The following is a 20,251-nucleotide window of genomic DNA, read 5'->3' on the forward strand; positions in this document are numbered from 1 at the left end:
TTTTATTTCCGATAAAATGTATTCTTGCTCTGCTGATCTTCTATGTCAGAAAGGATTTTTTACGGCTTTATTTTACTTCATATGTTTAAGTTAACAAAAACGAGGATCCCAAAGTATTTTAACCCTCCAGTAGTGGAGAGCAATGCGGTGCATTTTTATGCTTTTGGGATATGCTTTGCAGTCCCTTCACCTCTATGCAATTACAAAATAATTTCTCACAATACATTTATTGTGACAGCGATATCTATAACGTTCAATATCTGTTCAATAGCAAAACAAGACATATCTTTAAATTCATGTTAAACAATAAAATCATATGTAAAGGTATTTCGTTTTACCATTTATTACAAGTTAAACATGTTTTTAAATAAAGGATATACTACGTCAATGTCTTTCAATGGGGTCCTTAGGAACCCTTGGGTTCCCCGGGCACCCCTAAAGGGTTCCCTGCAATTTTTATAGAAATTTTATTAGAAAATGTAGAATGAATCTGATCTCAGACGCACTATTACAGAGGGTTGGGGTTCCTTACAATGCATCTGATCTCAGACGCGCTATTAGAGAGGGTTGGGGTTCCTAACAATGCATGTGATCTCAGGCACGCTATTAGAGAGGGTTGGGGTTCCTTACAATGCATCTGATCTCAGATGCGCTATTAGAGAGGGTTGGGGTTCCTTACAATGCATCTGTTCTCAGACGCGCTATTAGAGAGGGTTGGGGTTCCTTACAATGCTCCCGATCTCAGAGGCGCTATTAGAGAGGGTTCGGGTTCCTTACAATGCATCTGATCTCAGACACCCTATTAGAGAGGGTTGGGGTTCCTTACAATGCATCTGATCTCAGACACGCTATTAGAGAGGGTTGGGGTTCCTTACAATGCATCTGATCTCAGACGCGCTATTAGAGAGGGTTGGGGATCCTTACAATGCATCTGATCTCAGACACGCTATTAGAGAGGGTTGGGGTTCCTCAGAATCTCACAATATAATTATAGGTTTCCTCAACCAAAATAAAGGTTGAAAACCAGTATACTACATCCTTATTACCACCTATCACTGAGCATCAGAGAGGGTGGCTGAGAATAAGGGGAAGTGGCAAACCAATCCTCCGAGATCACTTAGGGCTGGAGAGCGAGGGATGGGTGCCAGGGTCCCCTTTACATCGGCAGATTTGCCATCTATGTCAGGGGCGCTCAACTCCAGTCCTCAAGACCACCCCCCCGCCCCACAACTGGTCACGTTTTTAGGATTCAGCACAGGTGGCTCAATTGGTGGCTCAGTCAAAGTCTGAGCCACTGATTGAGCCACCTGTGGTGAAGCAGGGATATCCTTAAAACCTAACTATCCCTGAACTGTGAATGACTCCCATGGGTGACTGACAGCAGTAATGCGATCATAAAAAAAAAAATCAATATCGACTTATTGTAATTGTTTATTATTATTATTATCATCATCATCATGGGTGTATTGCCCAGTTCTGTGAGAATGCCAGTGGGTATGTGAGGACTTTGGGTGCCTAGTATAGTTCTGCCCACAGCCCACATCTTGACATTCATTACATAACCCTGCCGCCTGCACCCCCTGCTTCTTATTTCCAAGTCTTGGCTCGCTGCGCCACCTTATTGAAGCAGTGCCAGCATGCCCATTAACAGCAGCAACAGAATGTGTCGTGGTTGCCATGTAGAGGGCTCTAATTAAGCTGTAATTTCTCCCTGTGCCAGGCTATGCACCCTTGTGCCTGCTGCTGACAGCCAGTACATGGCAGCATCATTTAGCTGTGGGCTGATGTCCAACTTTTGTGCTTCTGTGTGTCTCCATCAAAAGCAGCAAAGCATTGTAGAGTACAGTAACGGAATGAGTCTGTGATCCTGCAGAGTAACAGTGTGAGTCTGTGATCCTGCAGAGTAACAGTGTGAGTCTGTGATCCTGCAGAGTAACAGTGTGAGTCTGCGATCCTGCAGAGTAACAGTGTGAGTCTGCGATCCTGCAGAGTAACAGTGTGAGTCTGCGATCCTGCAGAGTAACAGTGTGAGTCTGTGATCCTGCAGAGTAACAGTGTGAGTCTGTGAACCTGCAGAGTAACAGTGTGAGTCTGCGATCCAGCAGAGTAACAGTGTGAGTCTGCGATCCTGCAGAGTAACAGTGTGTCTGCGATCCTGCAGAGTAACAGTGTGAGTCTGTGATCCTGCAGAGTAACAGTGTGAGTCTGTGATCCTGCAGAGTAACAGCTACGTGTGGACTGGCTGCTTCTGCTAAAAGCCCCCAAGCACTTAGCAAGATTAACTGAATTTAGGGTTGCCACAAGTTTTCATAATAACGGGTGCTGAAATCCAGTATGAAAGAGCGAGCTGACATTGAGTGTGGAATAATTTGGAAATGCTTGGAGCTGAACGGTATCTCCCGCGTGACCGCTATATTCTTTGGGTTTTATCCTCTCTGCGCTCGGGGGTTCGGGGAATGACGCGCGCTGAGCTAACAAGTGGCAGTGGGAGAAAAAGTAACGCCTATAGTGGCAGGTGTTATGGTATCAGGAGATGACCAGGCAGGGTCCTACCTTTATTATTTTACTAATTTATTAAGGCGACATCTATCAGAAAAGGGAACTATCACACAGGTAGAAATCTCTTACATTTTTATTACTTATTTAATTACATTATTTTTACATTCAGGCACTAAAACTCGGGACAATTATGCGTCCCAACAGAACTTTCCGGGGCCACAGGACAAGTCAATGAAATAAGGGACAAACCCGTATATATAGCTGAATAGGTTACATAGGGTCAGCACATTTTCAATGCTTCTTGCATAATGTAAGACAAGTGGAATAGCTGTAATTTTAGGCCCTGTGGTTTCTTTGCGATAAACTCAGAGAATTCCGCAGAATACAAGACAAAGGAAATGCTGACACTTGCCAAATTCCCAAGATACTTTAAAATAAATGCACACAACTTCATTGGGAAATTGGAATCAGTGGTTCCCTTTGCCATCCAGTGGAGGTATTTACTGCTAAGCGCTAGAAGTTAGTGGTAAGGGGGAGCAGGGCTGTCAACAAAGGGAGAGCTGGGACTCTTGTCCCGGGCCCCCTGCCGGCAAAACTTGCAGAGAGGGGGGGGGGGGGGGCTCCTGGAAGGTGTTGCCGAGGGGGCCTGCTGGAGGTTTTCTTGGAAGGTGCCTGTCTGAGGCAGAATGCTGTAGGAAGGTGGAAGGGAGACTCTCCTGACAGGTACCTCCAAGGGGCACCCTCCAGCAGGCAGCTCTGCAGGCCCCCTCCCCAAACCTCCAACAGGCCCCCTCAATCCTCCAGGGCAGCAGGTAGGCAGTGGGTACACCTCTCCCTCTCTCTCCTTCACCAGCTTCCCTCTCCTCTCTATCACTCCCCCCTGCACTCTCCTCCCCCTCTCTCTCCTCCCATTCCCTCTCCCCCCCTCTATCTCTCCCGCATCCTCTCTCTCTCCCCCCATTCTCTCTTTCTCCCCTCTCACTTCTGCCTCAATCTCTCCCCCTTTTTATCTCCCGCTCCATCTTCTCCCCTCTCTCTCTTTCCACCACTCTCCCCCTCTCTTTCCCCCATCTCCCCCTCTCTTCCCCCCTCTTTCCCCCACTTTTCTCCTATCTTTCCCCCCACTCTCCCCTTCTCTTTTCCCCCTATCTCTCTTCCTCCCTCTGGGCAGGATTAGAAAGGAGTTTAAGCAATGAGCACATGATAATGGGATTCATCAAATATTGTACCTCATGTCTGTCATTTCTCTCGCATCCAAATCTCTGCCAGGTCTGAGATCATGTGAACCCTCTTGCGTCAAAAGGAGAGAACATTCATTAACAAACTCGTTACATCTGAGGCCTCTGCAAAGAAATGTGCTGGGTGTCAAAGCAAATCTCTCTGTGTATTATTGCAGCTTTATTATAACGTAATGAATCAGTTTGTAAAGTGGCCAGGGGATCCATCAATGCATTATACAGCACGGTGCTGCAGACGCCCAACAGGGGTTACGGACGTACAGGGTCAACACCCCACTGTTACACATGTGTACACTCACCCCACTGGTACACATGTGTACACTCACCCCACTGGTACACATGTGTACACTCACCCCACTGGTACACATGTGTACACTCACCCCACTGATGCACATGTGTACACTCACACCACTGATGCACATGTGTACACTCACCCCACTGATGCACATGTGTACACACACCCCACTGATGCACATGTGCACACTCACCCCAATGATACACATGTGTACACTCACCCCACTGATACCCATGTGTACACTCACCCCACTAATACACATGTGTAGACTCACCCCACTGACACATGTAGACTCACCCCACTGTCACATGTGTAGACACCCCACTGACACATGTAGACTCACCCCACTGACACATGTGTAGACACCCCACTGACACGTGTAGACTCACCCCACTGCCACATGTGTAAACACCCCACTGACACGTGTAGACTCACCCCACTGCCACATGTGTAAACACCCCACTGACACGTGTAGACTCACCCCACTGACACATGTGTAGACACCCCACTGTCACATGTGTAGACACCCCACTGACACGTGTAGACTCACCCCACTGACACGTGTAGACTCACCCCACTGTTACATGTGTAGACTGCTGAGAGTTTTGTTTTTTCTATTAAAAACTCCCTGGTGCAGTTTGTAAATGTAAAATAGATGAGTGGGGACAGCTTTGTGTCTCTGTGCAGAGCCGCTCCCTCACGTGCTCCTCCCGTGTGCTGTGTCTGCAGGTCTGCAGGTGGTGCTGAACTCCATCATTAAGGCCATGGTTCCGCTGCTGCACATCGCTCTGCTGGTCTTATTTGTCATTATCATCTACGCCATCATTGGGCTGGAACTTTTCATGGGCAAGATGCACAAGACCTGCTATGTCCTGTCAGACGGATACCCAGGTATGAATGATGCTCAGGTGAGGATAATACGCAGATCAGCAGGGCAGTATAATGACCAGGTGAGGGTCATACCCACATTATGATGGTTAACCAGGTGAACATGATACTCGGGTGTGGATGGTACTTGGGTACCATATAATACCCAGGTAAGGACTGGTGTCCCAGTGATGCTACGGTGGGGATGATGCCCTGTGAAACCTAAATAATTACTGGCACCCAGGAAAAGACAATGCCCAGGTATGGATGATACTAAGATACCCAGACAATGACTGCTACCCGGGTAAGGATAGTAAGGGCAGATACCCAGGTAGGAGCAGATAAACAGATAAGGATGGAAATGATTCCCAGGTATGCAGAGGAGAGGTACCTAGATTAGAACAGATGCTCAAGTACTTAGGACAAGACATACATGTTACCTAAGAAGGGTAGAGTGGATATCCAGGTCAGGGCAGGGAAGATAACTATGTGACTGATGCTCGGATAGGGAGCGATAACCAGGTAAGAATTTTGAACCAGAACAAGAATAAGATGCTGAGGTTAATATTGGAGTTAGAGGTACCCCCGTGCTATTTCTTGGCTTCATTTAAGGATCTTCCAGATATTACTAGTTGTGTCTGTGGTGTAGTTTTATCACACAGGCCTCACTGAGGGAGCCTGGAAATCATGTACTAACATTAACTATGAAACCGGCTTTATTCTCATCTGCAATGCATCATTTCCACCCAAAAACGAAGCATTTTCTCATGTTGTTTACTCTCTCTCTCTCTCACTCCTCTCTGTCGCTGTCTGACATCTTATTTCTGTCTGTTTCCCTCTTTCCTACTCTTTGTATCTCTCTCTACATTTTCCATTTGTCTTTTTTTAATATAATTCTGTTTTTATTCTCTCTTCTCTTGCCCTTCCTTAACCTTATATGAATACATTTCTCTTTTTCTCTCTCCTCTCTCTTTATTTCTCCCTCTTTACTGCCCCTTATTTATTCTCTATCCCCCCTCTCCACTCTCTTTACCTCTCTTCTCTCACTTTATCTCTCTCTCTCTCTCTCTCTCTCTCTCTCTCTCTCTCTCTCTCTCTCTCTCTCCCCTCCTCCTCCTCTCCCTTCCCTCCTTTAGATGTCCCCACAGAGGAGGAAGCCTCGCCCTGTGCCCTGGCTAGCAATAATGGCCGCCACTGTCCCAATGGCAGCATATGCCGAGCTGGCTGGGACGGACCCAAACACGGCATCACTAACTTTGACAACTTTGCATTCGCCATGCTCACTGTCTTCCAGTGCATCACCATGGAAGGCTGGACTGATGTGCTCTACTGGGTACGTGAACTGTGCTTCGTGCAGGTACACAGAGTCAGAAGGGACACACGCCTCTCTGATGCTGGGCTGCTCCGTCATTAGCTGGGCCCTCGGATGTTTGATTGGCCAAGTGGCCTGGAATGAACAGGAGGATCACAAGAGCTTGGGTAGACCCCGGAGACTGGTAGAAACCTCCCATTACCGTCTGTGTGAGTGCAGCTGCAGGGAGAGTCAGTCTGCTCTGTGTGTATCAGTGTGTGTGTATATGAGTCAGTCTGCTCTGTGTGTATCAGTGTGTGTATCTGAGTCACCCTGGTCTGTGTGTATCAGGGAATGTGTATCTGAGTCACCCTGCTCTGTGTGTATCAGGGAATGTGTATCTGAGTCACCCTGGTCTGTGTGTATCAGTGTATGTGTGTATATATCTGAGTCAGTCTGCTCTGTGTGTATCAGTGTATGTGTGTATATATCTGAGTCAGTCTGCTCTGTGTGTATCAGTGTATGTGTGTATATATCTGAGTCAGTCTGCTCTGTGTGTATCAGTGTGTGTATATGAGTCAGTCTGCTCTGTGTGTATCAGTGTGTGTGTATATGAGTCAGTCTGCTCTGTGTGTATCAGTGTGTGTGTATATGAGTCAGTCTGCTCTGTGTGTATCAGTGTGTGTGTATATGAGTCAGTCTGCTCTGTGTGTATCAGTGTGTGTGTATATATCTGAGTCAGTCTGCTCTGTGTGTATCAGTGTGTGTGTATATGAGTCAGTCTGCTCTGTGTGTATCAGTGTGTGTGTATGTGTGTGATCCAGTCTGCTCTGTGTGTATCAGTGTATGTGATCCGGTCTGCTCTGTGTGTTAGTGTGCGTATGTGTGTATACGAGTCAGTCTGCTCTGTGAGTATCAGTGTATGTGTGTGTGTATATGAGACAGTCTGCTCTGTGTGTATCAGAGTCAGTCGGCGCTGTGTATCAGTGTATGTGTCTGTATGTGATCCAGTCTGCTCTGTGTGTATTAGTGTGTGTGTGTGTGTATACGACTCGGTCTGCTCTGTGAGTATCAGTGTCTGTGTGTGTGTATGTGAGTCCGACTGCACTGTGTGCATCAGTGCATGTGTGTGTATGTGAGGCAGTCTGCACTGTGTGCATCAGTGTATGTGTGTGTGTGTGTGTGTGTGTGTATGTATGCATGAGGGCATGTATGTATGTGTGTGCATGAGTAGATATACAGGGCTGTGTATGTACTGTATGAATGAGTACATGTATGTATGTGTGCACATGAGTAGATATATAGGGCTGTGTATGTATGCATGAGTACATGTATGTATGTGTGCACATGAGTAGATATACAGGGCTGTGTATGTACTGTATGAATGAGTACATGTATGTATGTGTGCACGTGAGTAGATATATAGGGGCGTGTATGTATGCATGAGTATATGTATGTATGTGTGCACATGAGTAGATATACAGGGCTGTGTATGTACTGTATGAATGAGTACATGTATGTGTGCACATGAGTAGACATATAGGGGCGTGTATGTATGCATGAGTACATGTATGTATGTATGTGTGCACATGAGTTGATATACAGGGCAGTGTATGTACTGTATGAATGAGTACATGTATGTGTGCACGTGAGTACATGTGTGCACGTGAGTAGATATATAGGGCATGTTTGCATGAGTACGTATTCTCCTATATCTTGACTGTACATTATTGCTCTGTAAGGGGCTCCTGCAATCTGTGGCTCCCTCTGGGCCCCATATACAGTAACACTCTCCGGCTCTCCCTCTCAGAACAGACATACAGAACCCCTGGTTTATGGAGTCTGCCTCCCCAAAGGCACAGCGACACAATGACACAGAGAGAGAGTAGGGACATATGAACCAACAAGTCTGACCCGACCCCCTCAAAGTGACACCATGAAACCGAAACGGAAGGAACCTAGGGTTCATTAACCCTGTCCCTCCCACTGACACAATCACACAGAAAGAGAGTTTCATTCTCGCTACATGAAGGAACCTAAAAGATTTACTAAGAGCCAACATCTCATGTCGGCCCATTTTGCTGTAAGGCTTTTCTTGTGTGTCTGAGCAGACGCCAGGACGCAGGACGTGCGGCACGGAGCTGGGGAGCTTTAAAATGACCGTGAAATCCGTCTCTTGGTAAATCAGCCATGTAGATGTAATGCGCAAAGAATGAAGCTCGAGACGTGACCCACAGTGTTAGTTACACTGTATCCTGCAGGTGAAACCAACCATTTATCCCGAAAAGGGGACTGCTAAAGGCTGGAGAAGACGAAAAGGTTTATTTATAGAGAAGCTTATCTGGGCAGCTAAGAGGGACGTCCCTCCACCGCATGCTTTAGTGACATATACAGGATGGGGGGTCTCATATAATATTAATAGTTATTGCTATATAGTACAGATAAAGCGCTAAAGCACGGTTCTTTAACTGGGGGGCCAAATGTGGCCCCCAAAGAGCCTTGCTGTGACCCTTGGCCTCTCTGCTCCTGCTAATTTCATGCTGACATTGAAACTCCTGTGTAAGTAAATGTAATGTGTGTGTGTGTGTGTGTGTGTGTGTGTGTGTGTGTGTGTGTGTGTGTGTGTGTGTGTGTGTGTGTGTGTGTGTGTGTGTGTGTGTGTGTGTGTGTGTGTGTGTGTGTGTGTGTGTGTGTGTGTGTGTGTGTGTGTGTGTGTTACAGGTAATATTAAAGCTTGTACCTTTTCAGGTCTTTTCAATGTAGTAAGAAAGACGTCACAATACGCTTGTAGCCTTTTTACTTCTAAATGTTTCCTCGCCGGACCCCTTTGGAGAACCAGTGGATAAGCCCTGCACTGAAGCATTATACAAGGGTCTCAAACTCAGTCCTCAAGGGCCACCAACAGGCCAGGTTTTATGGATATCCCTGCTTCAGCACAGGTGGCTCAATCAGTGGCTCATCCTTGACTGAGCCACCGATTGAGCCACCTGCGCTGAAGCAGGGATATCCACAAAAGCTGGCCTGCTGGTGGCCCTTGAGGACTGAGTTTGAGACTCCTGCATTATACCTGAAGAACTGTAACAGAGGCATGAGTCTCCGTCTGAGTCACTGATTGAGCCACCTGTGCTGAAGCAGGGATATCCACAAAACCTGACCTGTTGGTAGCTCCTGAGGACAGGAGTTGGCCACCCCTGTTGTATACAATATGATAGATATATATAAACATACCCCCAAATTACTGTAAACATGGCACAGCACACAGTACACTGCGTTTGTCCTGTTTATGTTAGCGGGGGGTTGGGGTACTGTCTATAGACGAAGCAATAGCTGCAGTGGAATGGGGTCCCGTGATACATGGGAGGCGCCTGTTGGGGGTCTCCGTGTTTTTTGCATCATTATAAACGCTCAGGTCTGAGCTTGTTATGTCCCTGCTGTATCGTTTATTACACAGATGTCTCATGGCTGATGCAGGAGCCCGTGGGCAGTGTTGTGTTCCAGTGATGTGCCACTGGCATTGATAGGGTCAGCCTGATCCACGGCGTGTCTTTATGGCATGTCTATACTACTTAACCTCTTCAGTTCCAGAGTGGAAAGCCGTGCATTGTGGGTGGTTGTGTTGGTGAGGGTTAGAGCCGGCGTTCAGGGCCAGCACATGTTGGAAACGTTTATTAGGAAAACTTTGACGTGCTCATTTCCTAGACATAAACATACTCAGATTTACCAGATACCCAAACATGACACTGGCAGAAAAATGGTTAAAGAATCTTGACAGAGATGTGGTAGAATGATGCATGCGGACATTAAAGCAGGCATGTTTCTCATGGTAACCTAACTCCTGCAGTACACCTAACTGATCATTATGTTGGTTAAGGGTTTAATGCATTGTAATGCTTGCTCTTTCTGCTCTCCTAACCAGCTCTTATCTTTTCAGATGCAGGATGCTATGGGATATGAGTTACCCTGTGTGTATTTCGTTAGTCTTGTCATCTTCGGGTCGTTTTTCGTTCTGAACCTAGTCCTGGGTGTGCTGAGCGGGTAAGATCACGATGCTTTGGCTCTTACATTTCCCCCCCCCTCTTACATTTTCACAAACTGCTGTATCCCCTCAATGCCACAATAAAGGGAGAGTATTTAGCCGTGTAACACCTCCTCTGGCATTTTTCAAGGGTCTATTTAACATGATCTTCAGGATGCAAAACGGTGGCAAAACCTGCACATAAAACAGCACCAGATTTGAAAGGGTAGACCTTCCACTAAAAGCAGGAATGATAAATATAAGTGGAAAGAAAAATAGAAAATTGCGCTATAAATCACTGATTAAAGTACAACAAGTGAAAACAAGACAAAACATACACATATATATATATATATATATATATATATATATGTATATGTATATGTATATATAATTTTATATATATATATATGTGTGAGTGTATATATATATATATATAATTATATGTATATATATATATATATATATATATATATATATATATATAATTATATGTATATAATATATATATATATACACACTTATCTGTTCCAGCTCAGGTTCACTCTCACCCAGAGAGAAAGCAAAATCTCCAGGAAGGTAGAACCTTTATTACTGTATAGTGCTGGGAGAGAAAAGACAAAGACGGAACACAGTGAGTTCTGTAGGGTACCTCCTCGGATACCCACCTCCCGCTCCCTTGAAGGAACTCAGGAGATGGCTGTTCTTTTATGCAGTGAGCTGGAATGGAACTGGAACCACAGCCCAGAAGATAAAAAGGGAATGAAACTCCTTATATGTTGTGTTCAGACTGCCACACTAGGAACCTCCCTATAAAGGGGAATTTACAGAGAAAAGAACATAGTGTAAATCCCCATTTATTTAAAAAAACACAATCTAAAAGATGCACGTTGCACTCACAAACGTTCAGATGTTAATGCGCGGTTAGAGATCAGCCCAAAAAAGCTGTGATAGAAAGACGCCATGTCTAGCTCTATGCCGGTGCTCCGACTCGCGTCTGGAATGAAGTCCTTCCGCGTCACGGGATGGATCTGTCCCCTCGCGATATTTGGATCAGTCCACCGGATAGACGGCAAAATATCTACAGCTGGGCTCTCGCTCATGCGTTCAATCGTTCGCCCTACGCGTTTCACTACGGCTTCATCAGGGATGCGGATCTCTCCCAACGCTATAGGTTCTACCTTCCTGTGATAAATATAAAGCTGATTTTGCACCAGTTTTCTAAATAAGGGCCCGCATTTTTCAAAGAACAGGAATCTCACAGAAAGTGATAGATGTATTTTCGTTGATAGACCTGGTGACATTCTTTTGCACTAGCTTTGCACCTACAAGACTTCATTAACCCTTTGAGTGACATGGTGGGGCTGTGGCACCAGAGTGCTACAGCCCCTCCCCGCATGCCGCGGTCATGTGATCACGACGTGCTAAATGACACGAGCGGCAGAGGAAGAGTTCTCCTTGTCCATTTATGTCAAGATCTGCGCTAGAAAACGAGCAAGAAGCCCCTGCTGCAGTTACTACACCACGGGGCCCTGGGGGGCCAGATCTCATGATGGGGTAGCTACTGTACGTCAACGATTTAATGCCCCCCCCCCCCATACCCCAACTAGTCCAATACCATGGCAAGTTAAAGCAGAATACCACGGATCGCAGAAAATCCTGGGCTCTGTAGGGAGTTTGTTAAGATTTCATACCGGAGCCAGGAAAGGATTCTGCAGAGAAACATGAGATTGAGTTCTTGGGAAAACCTCCGCAAGGAAAGTGTCTCAATCTCAGTATGTCTCCAAAACAAGAAAACCAGGACTTTACAGCTCGTTACGTGACACGGTAGAGGCAGTTTGTACTAGAACATTTGCGGTGGAGCAGCTGGGACATTCCACACCTTTTTGATCTGGACAGGCCTGGAATCCACGACGCAGAAAATCTGCATTCAGACAGACGGCACTGTTTCGTTTTTTTTCTTGACTCAGACTGACCTAAATATGACTCTTATCTCCTCGGTGGCCCTATTACATAAACAACAAATAAATTGCAATCACCCTTTAGAGCCGGGCAACAAGAGCAGGGGCGGTGACTGGCAAATCCCGAACCATTTTCTGTCTAGCTGCTTCCATCGGAAAATCAATGTTTTCCCTCGTTCCCTTCCACAGCGCACAGAGGCTTACACGGCATGTACAGGATAAGGCCGAGTTCAGCGTGCTTACTACGATCGGAACAGTGACATGGTTTTCAATGAATTACAGCGTTGTCGCTGCTACATTTTGCCGCTACATCCGAAAATTGATTTTTTTGGGGGTGGGGGGGGGGGGGGGGGTGGGGGGTGGGGGGGGGGGTGGGGGCGTCAGTCGCGTCACGTGAGCTGGTTCAGCGAACCAGCTCCGTGACACGTTGGCCACGCCCCCAAACGCCGCAACCCGACTCCTGCAGCCTGAACAGAGATTGCTGGGCTGCAGGAGGATGCGGTGGAGGCGCGCACAGGAGCCGCAGCCTCAGCATGCACCCCGAACTCGGCCTTTCCTGAAACCAGGGTCACGAATGATGTACGATTAGTTCCCGTTAGCTTAACTCATGTCTTCCCTCTTCCAAAGCACAAACAAGTCCTTTTGTCTTTCTTGGTTTTATTGAGGGAAAATCACAGGGAGATGGGTGCTTGTAGATGTAGTGTAGGTAGAGAGTGCTTCTCTGTCTGAAGTGCAGTGTATCAAGGATGAGACAGTGTAAAACAGAAAGGCCTCGCTGGGGTAAATAGCAGGCAGTTACTCACTCAGAGTCCAGGGTGAAAAGGAAGTGAGGAGCAAGAGTCACACTAGATGGGAAGTGAGACTATACTAACTGTCAGCAAGGACAGGGGGGTAGGAATAGCCCACCCTCAGCTAGGAGAATATGAGCTGCAGGCAACCAACACAGGCTGTGTAAACAACATGTAGCAATAATGTTGCCTTTTCACATGCAGCAAGCTGCTGGTATAAGGAAAATAACAGACAGCCAAACTAGGGAGAAAAGAATCCCAAACTGTAAAGGGGAACAGAGGAATATGGAATCTGGTTCCAGGACACGGCCTTAAAGTGCTAGAAAGACAGAGCCACACTGCGCATCTTAGTCTAGATAACCTAAACGTTCAGAAGTGTGCAATGTGTGGTTGGTACATTTTACATTTAAAAAATATATATTATTATGACTATTTATTTTCCTCGCAAGGGCAAAAAAGTCAAACCCAGGCAGCCCCCATAAATGACGTTAGCTTTATTTCTTTACATATAAGATGCTTAATAGATCTGAATGTTGTGCTAGAGCAGGACAAGCCACCCAGTCCATGTTTTGGGGATAGCCCATGGGCAGGAATACAAAGCCTCAAAATGTAAATGTATGTGTGTAAATTAGCTGCATTCTCGTGTTAAATAAGTTTGGGGTTCAGCAGGGACAGGGTGTAAAACCGCTGTGTTATAGCAAAACGAGCCTGCAATTCCCAGCACTAATTCTCCTTCCCTGGGAGCAGCATATGGCCATGTACCATCATTTCACTAGTAGAGCATACTCACTGCATGCAGCACACACAGTTAAAATACCATCCGAGACAGCAATGTATGCACAGCGATGTCACCGCACAGAGTCAACACCCTGTGTGAGATGCGAGAGAGAGTTGCTTATGTGCCATAAGAAATACTAAACTTATTCTACCTGGGGGTGAGATGTTTTCCGAGAACAATTATCTCTATGTCTCTCTCCCTCACCTTTTTCCCGTTTTTTTATCTCCCGCGCCTGGAGGAGGCGAGAAAGACACAAAGGGCCATATTTACTAAGCAGGCTTCTGCCATAAAACCCAGTGTGGCGCTAGAATACAACTTACAGCCTATGGAAGTCAGTGGGCTGCACGGTGTCTTTCAGGACTGGAAGGCGACACTCATGGCAGAAGGTCTACTTTGTCCTGGTTGCAACTTGGCATGTTTTGGCCAAAGGCTTGAACTAAATGACTCGTACTTATGAGAAGAATAAACATAGTAATGAACGAAATAATTTGTAGCACACCAATTGACACAAATGTATATATATATATATATATATATATATATATATATATATATATATATATACACACAGTGGTCGACAAATCACCAAAAAATCTACTCGCCCAACAAAAAAATCTACTCGCCACCTAGTACCAAACGTGTGATGCCTGGGCCAATAGGAGCTCGCCACGATGTTAAATCCACTCGCCCGGGGCGTGCAAATGTATAGGTTTGTCGAACACTGTATATATATATATATATATATATATACCACAATTATTAAGGTTATGGTGGGTAAAAAAAGTATATATATATATATACACATATATATATATATATATACAGTGGTTGACAAATCACCAAAAAATCTACTCGCCACACAAAAAAATGTACTCGCCACCTAGTACCAAACGTGTGCTGCTTGGGCCAATATTTACTCGCCCGGGGGTTAAATCCACTCGCCCGGGGCGAGCAAATGTATAGGTTTGTCGAACACTGTATATTATATATATGGGTGTGTTTTCTGGCTATGCATCTTAACCCTGGCTGTGCTTAAAGCTGTGACCATGCCGCAAGCTTGAGCCTACAGGGAACCATGTTAAAAATGGTTTTGAAGCAAAAGGTGACACTGTGCTCATTTGCATGTCATTTCCCAGAATGCCTTGCTGCAGTGGAAACGCTGTGTGCTGGGCGATAATGGGGAAAGTCAGGGTTGCAGACCTGCGTAAGACATGCAAATGAGTATACAGTAATATTTACAGTTGCTATATGCTTTACTGTGGAGGGTTTTTGTATATTTTATATATATATATATAAAGCAGAAAATAGCTGTGTTAGTCCAGTTGCGATAGTGCAGAATAAATTAGTTATATATATATGTATATTATCGTAGGTGTGGGTTTTGAGCTTGCTAAGATGTGTATGTCGACTTATGGCACAAGGCTGCTTGGTAAATATTGGCCGTTGCATTGAGTAGAAGACAGTTGATGCGTTAGGTGTATAGATGTATGTATATCTTTATTTATATAGCGCCATTCATGTACACAGCAGTAATACACGTGACACAATCATATACATAATACAAATAACACATAATGGGAAGAAGCGCTTCAGGCATAAAAGTGGCATTTAGGAAAAGGAGTCCCTGCCCCGAAGAGCTTACAATCTAATTGGTAAGATCATTCTTAATGATTACGGGGGGTTACGCTACATATTTTTACTACATGATATTGCATGGGAAACCATTCCTTCAAGAGCGCACATGCTTACAATCAGGGCGCATTGTGAGGGTAGAAAATGCAGAACAAGGTCGACATTGTAATAAAAAAAAACAAAATTCACCTTTGTGACTTGTCACCGTATCACATCTCCCGCCCTCACTGCTCCCCTCCTCGCTGAAGATTATGCTTTTCACCCACCACTTAGACCCCTCCCGGAAAAAAAAGAGCCCCTGTCAGAGTCTGGGCACTTCACACACACATGCTTGTGACTCGTGAGCCTGGAAATTACAGGTTCGATGATGGAGGCAGAGGCACTTGAAACACTGAGCTTTGTTCATTATCACATAAACAGCTGCTGAATGTAACAAGCCCCTTTATCTTGCCACAGATACTATTGTTACCATTCTTCTTCCAAATAATACGTTGAATAAAAAAGGTTTATTACGGATAGTAAGCTGCACTGCACGCTGCCTGTACTCAAGGAGCTACGCGTGAAATCAAGGAAAGCACTGAAAAGATTAACTGATCACCTTAATGTATACTTTTATTATATAATACATAACATTGTACATATCATAGTAAGGCAGGCACGATACATCCCCCGCCTTAAAGAGCACGCCATTTATTTTAATCGTTGAATACACTGGGAGATAATATTACTTTCTTAAGGAAGCAAGGAGCTGGATGCCAGACTGCATTTTCCCACTTGAAAAGCTAGAATGACACGGCATGGCTACTTTTCATTCCTGTGGTCAGCAGGTTTGGGTCTAAGTGAAGATGTCGGTGAATCCAGTTGTTAAAGGAACACGTGTTGCTTTTACCCTTTTGCACAGAAAATCTGCGGGAGGATTTCACAATATGACCGTGAGAGAAGCAGAAATAACATTTGGAGATTTAAATGTGTTTTTTTTGCAGAAGAAGATTTTTTTTGTAATGACAAATGTGTGGAACTGTATATTGGAAACGGGGGTTCCCTACTCACACAACAGTATAAACTCACACAAAAAGGTTCTTTGTTGCATCAAACATGGACAGAGGAGATTTCAGTTTGGGCCTGCGTCAGATTTAAGAAGTTTGATAATTAAGTTTATATATAATTTTGTGTTGACCAAGAAGATTTACAGTGTGCCCTAATAATACATTGATAATACCAACCTTACACTGCGCAGCTGCTGCCCTGTGTGTGACAATATTTTTGTCTCGTGCATTTGAATGCAGCTGAACTCCCCATTAGCACAGGGATGCAGACTCACAACGTGTTGGATGAAAGGCTTGAGAGATGGATGATAAAATGCACGTCTGATACCTGTTTGTTTATTTTCTTACATTGACAAGAAAGGTTTTCATCGGAGATGTCAGACCTACGGCCAATGCCTGGAAACAACGGGGGCAGCTGCCAGGCCCTGCAATTGTAACTTCCTATCCTCCTCATTAGGGCTGAAATATCATTCTAAGGCCACATTTATATTGTTTTTGCCTTAAACGACATGTCTGTTACAGAAAGTAAGAAAGGACAGTTCTCTTTGCAACAAAGGATCACTTTGCATTCACTTCCTTCACAGTGGCTGAAGGAGGGGCTCAGATAGGGTGCGATTCTATGGGGGCGGAGGATGCCCCCTGACAGAATCCTCTGTCCCCTTGTTTCCCATTTGTGGGGGTTCCCGGGTGCCACCTGCAGCAATTTCGGGTAGCTGGTGTTACATTGTCTCCTCGCCTTGTCCGCGTTCCCACGGACGCCACACTGCGGAGCGCGCTGTTAGGGAGGAAGCTGAGGGGGGTGGGAGTGGGGGGCGGCTGTGCTATGCAGAGTTTAGTAAAGTCCCAATGTTCCCCCGCTGACTGCCTGTGGACCGGGGGGGAGAAATCTCTTCCCCCACGTGTCTCCCACCCCACCACTTTCTTTATCACTCGTCACTCTCTCATCCCCCCCATGTCACCACCGCCCCCGCCATGTCACCACCGCCCCCCCATGTCACCACCGCCCCCCCATGTCACCACCGCCCCCCCCCATGTCACCACCACCCCCTCATGTCACCACCACCCCCCTACGTCACTCACTTTCTCCCCCCTGTCACCCACGCTCAGCGTAAGTCCATTTCCATGCATTTCTCCGGTGTTTCTTTATGGGTCATATCTTTGGTATCTCTTTGTGTACTGTGTTGCACTGTTTTATTGTTGCTTGTTGTGGTAATGTGTTCAGTGTTGTTAATGCTTCTGTATTCAATATGAATCTATTAAGGATTGATTTGTGGCTCTTTATTGAATGCAGTATTCTGGCCTTTTCAATGGATTTCGTCATTGTTATTATTTTTTTATAGATTTGATTTAATTTTAATTTTGCGTCACTAATCATATGTGTTTGAATATATTTAAAGTCTGGGCTGTTATGCAGCCTGTGTGTACAGTGCTATGCGTGGCACAAAGTGTCATGTGGCACCCTGCGCTGTGGGCGGGACTTAATCTGTTCCACACTGCGCTGTGAGCCATGTTAAATCTTTCCTGTCTTATAAAGGAACGTTGGTCATTGGGGAAAAAAATCAATGTATAAAAATTGCACTAGATTTATTAAAGGAAGATATGCAATTTATTCCCTAAATATAAGGCTGTTTTTCACTGGTTTTACCCCAGTTCTGCACTTGATAAACTCCTTGTGTGTGTTTTACAATAAGTAATTGATCCCCTTTAGGGCCAGAAGAGCCAGCACCGCAATGTGTAGAACCAAGCTTTGATTTTCACAACCCAGTCCAGAAAAGGACAGAACCAACGGGCGATCCGGAAAGTTGATACTGTTTGTAACTTGCACAGTCCGGCAGCAACACTGTTGCACCACTTTCCTTAGATCTTCTTGCAAGCGCCAGCCTGGTAATGAGCACCGGTTGGGCGCAGTTATACCTGACCAGTGTGCTATCTATTCCTTACTCGGGAGATTATATAAGAAAATGCTGGAGACCCCCGTGGAGTTGTCTCTATTCAGATAGCCCTCTCCATTTACGAGAGCCATACGGAGTGATGCAGTGCACAAGTCTTGTTCCCCAACGAAGCATCAGAGCATTGTCCTTGGGTGACCTCCAGTCTGTCCTTGATCAGCTGTTTATGAAAGAACCTCTTGACTCCCATTCACACAGAGTCTCACATGCCCGTCTCAGTCCTTTTATCTTGCAGGGTAGATAGATCAAAGGGAGTTATGTGCGGCCACAGGAAGATAGACATTCAAATGAAGGCTGTTTCTGCCCGATGACACTCACGATCATGACTCAATCCCTTAGGCAGTGGTTCCCAACCATTTTAAAGTGCCCTCCCCCCGCCCCCTCCCAATTGTTTTGCCTAGGGGACTCCCATTCTGTGTTTGCTGCATACAGTAGGATGACCAAGGTTTAAAGAGTTTTTAATGTTCCCAAAACATCCCATTGAAGTGGGTTCTACTTAGTGAAATATATTATTAATTGGTAAACGCACAATATCCCAGCAAGATCAAGAACCCCATAAGACTTATAACGCTTTGGCCAAGGGGTTTAACTAAATGAGCCTTACTCATGAGAATATCAGCACTGAAGTATTGTATTTTGTCACATTGGATGTAGCGTTTGGCATTTTTGTCTTTTATATTATTAATTGGGTTATTGATTTAGGAAAACTGCGTTCTGTCCCATTGTGACTCTCTCTGACCCACTGCGTTCCTCTGTCAGTCTCAGACCTCCCTTGTCCTGTATCTCCCATCATCTGCTGCCATCCATCTGAACCCCTCTTCAGAGCCTCCTGAGACCCCCCGGGTTGGGATCTATTCACTAAGACCCCCAATTGTTAACATCGCGTTAACATAACAACTAGTAAACGATTGCAGTGCGTGAGTGTTAATGTTAACAATTGGCCGTTCCTGTTTTCTCTTTTCTTAGAAATGTAATAAAACGCATCCTAACAAATAGCAACAAACTTGTTTCGTCAAAGATGAAATCATTGTAGCACAAACAGATATGTTTTTGAGCATTGTGGGATAAACACTATGGCCCCGATACATCAAACTCCGGTATAATGGAGTTAATATCGCAACCAGTAAAAAATTTTTTAAATCTTATTACCACAATTTTAAAATGGTATACATAATCATTGCGGTTCTAATTTATTGGGTGCAATATTTTACCCAATGATGCAGGAATTAATGCGACCATTAATAATGTGTTAATTACCACTTTAATAATAATTCTATCATATCAGAACCCTGTGATTGAAATAACATTAACCCCTTGGATGCCTTTGGTTACCAAGGTATACCACAGGCACCAAAGTGGTTAATACAAGAGAAAAAAACTACAATACTACATCCCTCGGCAACCTTAGGGACTAGTAAAGCATTGCCACGCAAGGCCTTACTAACCGCTAAGGTAACCAAAATGTAAAATTCTACCACCATCTATGGGGCGGCCTAACCACCCAACCTGGGGATACTACGTCCATCATCCACCCCCAACAAACTTAACACTCAAACTCTATACTAATGGGCAATGGCCCAATTAGCCAAATATGGCTAATCAGGCTTTTGTTCATAAAAAAAGAACCAAGGTATTAAAAAAAAAACACGAATTAGCTAATAGGACTATTGGTCATTAGTCTAGTGGGGGTCAGGTTTGTTTGGGGGGTAGGGTAGGGAGGTGGGTGATTGGAGTAGTTGACCCAGGTGCCACTAACATAGACAACAGGGGTATGTAGTGTATTTTATTATTTGTAGGGTAGTGTTTTGTTTTTTAATACCTTGTTTGTTTTTGAATGGACAAAGCCTGATTAGCCATCTTTGGCTAATTGGGCTATTGCCAATTAGTTTAGA

At 45.0% G+C, this 20,251-nt stretch overlaps 1 protein-coding gene across 11 annotated transcripts in view; it reads left to right on the plus strand.

The window, feature by feature from the left end:
* Window positions 1-20,251, plus strand: part of CACNA1C (calcium voltage-gated channel subunit alpha1 C) — a 470,141-nt gene that overhangs the window by 305,603 nt on the left and 144,287 nt on the right. For all 11 annotated transcript variants that reach the window (XM_075602406.1, XM_075602396.1, XM_075602400.1 and 8 more), the window contains exons 6-8: window positions 4,762-4,923; window positions 6,036-6,232; window positions 10,122-10,225. In XM_075602406.1, coding sequence (XP_075458521.1) covers window positions 4,762-4,923; window positions 6,036-6,232; window positions 10,122-10,225 — 463 coding nt within the window. The remainder of the gene's footprint in view (window positions 1-4,761; window positions 4,924-6,035; window positions 6,233-10,121; window positions 10,226-20,251) is intronic.

This window comes from Ascaphus truei, chromosome 5, assembly GCF_040206685.1.
Source record: "Ascaphus truei isolate aAscTru1 chromosome 5, aAscTru1.hap1, whole genome shotgun sequence".
Classification (NCBI taxonomy): Eukaryota; Metazoa; Chordata; class Amphibia; order Anura; family Ascaphidae; genus Ascaphus; species Ascaphus truei.